Consider the following 3,261-nt stretch of genomic DNA (forward strand, 5'->3'; position numbering starts at 1 on the left):
ATTTATACCTGGACAGAAACAAAGACAATGTGACTGTCTATTGTCCAAAATCCTGACCCAGCAAGTGACTATAGAGGCCCATAGACATTTGAATTGTTTACTCATTTACAAACAGGGTCATGACCGTGAAACAGAATTTTCTTTCACTAAAAACAGAGCCTTCAAATAAGCAGGTCTCATAATTATTATGTCGTTAAATAGAAGTATTTTATGTCCAATTTTGAAACTGTGGGAAGCTGAACAATACAAATATCGACTGAAAAGCTGCAGTTGGGATACGTTTATATTCTGTAAAAGCTTGTATTGATTCTTTTAAAACAATATCTAATGTTTCATAGAAGCCAAAGTTTTCATTGGATAAAACAAGGTCCATAATATCAATTATGAACTAATACAATACTGTTTGCGAGCTGATGTTCTTGATGATTATTGATCTAAGATAATTATTATTATGACAGTGATCCCATACACCGTTCAGTGAAAATAGCTCCTAATAACGGTCCTGATAATGTACCACTGATGTGTGTGATATTGAAACACTCAATGTGACTTCAACCAATTCATTTTTATTTTTTATTTAAGGAAAGGCACAATGCATACATCCAACATTAAATGTAAATGTGCCAGCCAGGTGACATTACATTACATTATATGTCATTTAGCAGACGCTTTTATCCAACTGAATGAATTCTGAGGCTGATTTTCCACCTGTAGTCCTTTGGCAGGTTCATGTTACAAGCGATAAAAATGAAAACACAAACATAGGAACAAGAGAGCTCACAAAGTAGGAAGGTTATACATACATATATAAAAACAGCTGATCATAAATGATCACATGTCAACTTAAACTGTCCAAGTTTCTGATCGGAAGGAAATAGTTGATGTTGATACAAACATTCAGACTCAAAACAGATTAATAATCAGTGCACTTTACTTTATTTATGAACAACACATGCATGTGGTTATTACAATAAAGTGCTCCCATTTAAAGTGTGTAATTATCCATCACAATCATTTAAATGAATAAATGAACAGTGAGTGCAAATACTAATAAATGTTAGGCCTGTATGTTACTGTATATTACCTGCTATACAAGGTCAGATAAAAGAAAACTAACACATCATTTAAATACCATGGCTTTATTTTATTCCTTATACGTATTTCCTAAAATCTATTGTTAATATTTTACAGTTATTTAAAACTTAATTACAAAACTGAAAATGAAAAACACATTTATTTATATTTAATGACATTTCATGGCCACTAGGGGGCCAACACTGAGAATGACTGGTTTAGATAACTTGGGTAAATAAAGTTTATAGTACAATTAGTTTAAACTAACACATTATTTTATCAGTATATGCTGTTATGTACACCACCAATTACCCTGCTACAACTGTGTAAGATTCAAATTTATTTACGTTTCATGAAACTTGAGGAAAGTCATGCTCAGATGTATAGTTTATATTTTTTATTCTTTAACGTAACATGCATCATGTTTTAAAGTTTATATAAAGGTAAATAATAAAGTGTCCTTTGACAAACTGGAGCAGCTTGATGCTCTACTTTCATGAAAATCAAACGCAAACATTTTGTGGATAAGAAATGTTTATTGATATTTATTGATCACACTTTCTTGTCTCAGCTGTGTCTAACAGGATTCCATGATGCGCCTGATGGATCCGATCCTCTTCTCCATGGGACCGAGGACCAGCTCCCTGAAGCTCCTGTACTCTCCGGGTCTCAGGTAGGTCATCCTGCCTCTGTACTGCGGCTGCTCGTACATCAGCCAGTGGCCGTCCATCACGTGAGCGGACTGACAGTCAGACATGCGGTAGCGCTCCTGGATGGAGTCGCAGTCGTCCAGCAGCTCGTGCATCTGACCTCCGAAGTTCTCCCTCTCGTAGATCCTCATCCTGAACTGTCCCCTGTGCTGTGAAACAGGAATGTTATGTCGAACTGCTTCAATCGTGTTTATTAAGGATTTGATCTATTCCCAACTATTGTTTTCCTTCTTCCATTATGTTTCTTCTCCTCATTGATTTCTCGTTACACCAGTGCTTCCTCACAAGCTTTGCTGCCTCCCTGTTTGTTTGGCTTCTCCCTTGAAGGGTTGCCACAGTGGATCATCTGCCTCCATCTTGTCAAAATTTAAAACTTATTTTAAATGTCTTGCTAAGGCTCGCTCCTGCATTGTGCTTCCTGTTTGGAGTAACATGCTGCATATTGTACCTGACATTTCTTGAGAAAAATAAGTGCAATTTCAAAAATATTACATATACATTTAGTATTTACACGTGCATTACAACTTACTGATCACAGTGGACCTACAAAGGCACAAAAGGTTTCGTCACACACTGACAAAATGGTATTTCTCCTTCTAGATTCTAATCCTGCAGGCCGGATTGGACCATCTGGTTGGCCAAGAAACCAAGAAAGGTCATAAAAACAAGTTCTGCATTCCTAACTGTAGGTTATTGGTTCTTGGGTTCTTGAATAATAAAGCACTTTAAAGCTTTTTTTTTTTACCATAGGGATCATGCGGCAGGAGCGGATGCAGTCGCCCACGCTCATTCCCATCAGGCGCTGGTTGTCGGGGTACTCGCCCCTCCTCACCAGCATCTGGTGGCCCACATAGTTTGGACGCTCGTAGACCATGAAGCAGCCGTTCTCCACTCGGCAGGAGTTACAGCGGCTCAGGTAGGACGTCAGCTCGGCACAGTCGCTGCTGGTCTCATAGGAGCGACCCTGGAAGTTCCTGTCCTCGTAGAAGATGATCTGAAAATCAAAATAACACTTGTTTCTTCATCAAAAGTAACACATGATTTGGTATTCAAGCGATGGCATGCACATTTTCTCTCACTCTGCCCATATTTGTGTCTGATCCTGTCCGTGATCGCTCCGGTACTTGGCCCAGCTGAAGTTCCTCTTACTTTTATACCCGTCACGATATGTAAATGATCTGTGGAGCCATTGTTTTGAAGCCATTACTCAGCGGAGTCGTGTTAAAAGTTTGTCGAATCGCTCTGTAAATGGTTATTATTCCAGACTGCATGAATCTGGTGTGGTGCCAGCTGCACTGCTCTGCTGTGAGGTTCAGCTGTGTGACAAATCAACTAATCTATCTATCTGTCTGTGTCTGTAGAGACACACAAACACACTTAGTTACTGTGTCTGTCTTTACATACCTATGTACGCACATATATGATGGGTTATTACTGACATAATTCCATTACTATTGCTATTTTTATAGTTGTACAT

General features: G+C 38.4%; 1 protein-coding gene across 1 annotated transcript; it reads right to left on the reverse strand.

The window, feature by feature from the left end:
* Window positions 1-1,590: 1,590 nt before the first annotated feature.
* LOC122784030 (gamma-crystallin M3-like) lies at window positions 1,591-2,946 on the reverse strand. Its single transcript, XM_044049090.1, has 3 exons — window positions 2,864-2,946; window positions 2,530-2,778; window positions 1,591-1,933 (listed from the first exon to the last, which is right to left on the reverse strand). Exons 1-3 carry the CDS (start codon window positions 2,870-2,872, stop codon window positions 1,652-1,654), a joined length of 540 nt encoding a protein of 179 aa, XP_043905025.1. The 5' UTR covers window positions 2,873-2,946; the 3' UTR covers window positions 1,591-1,651.
* Window positions 2,947-3,261: the final 315 nt, after the last annotated feature.

This window comes from Solea senegalensis, linkage group LG2 (assembly GCF_019176455.1).
Source record: "Solea senegalensis isolate Sse05_10M linkage group LG2, IFAPA_SoseM_1, whole genome shotgun sequence".
Classification (NCBI taxonomy): domain Eukaryota; kingdom Metazoa; phylum Chordata; class Actinopteri; order Pleuronectiformes; family Soleidae; genus Solea; species Solea senegalensis.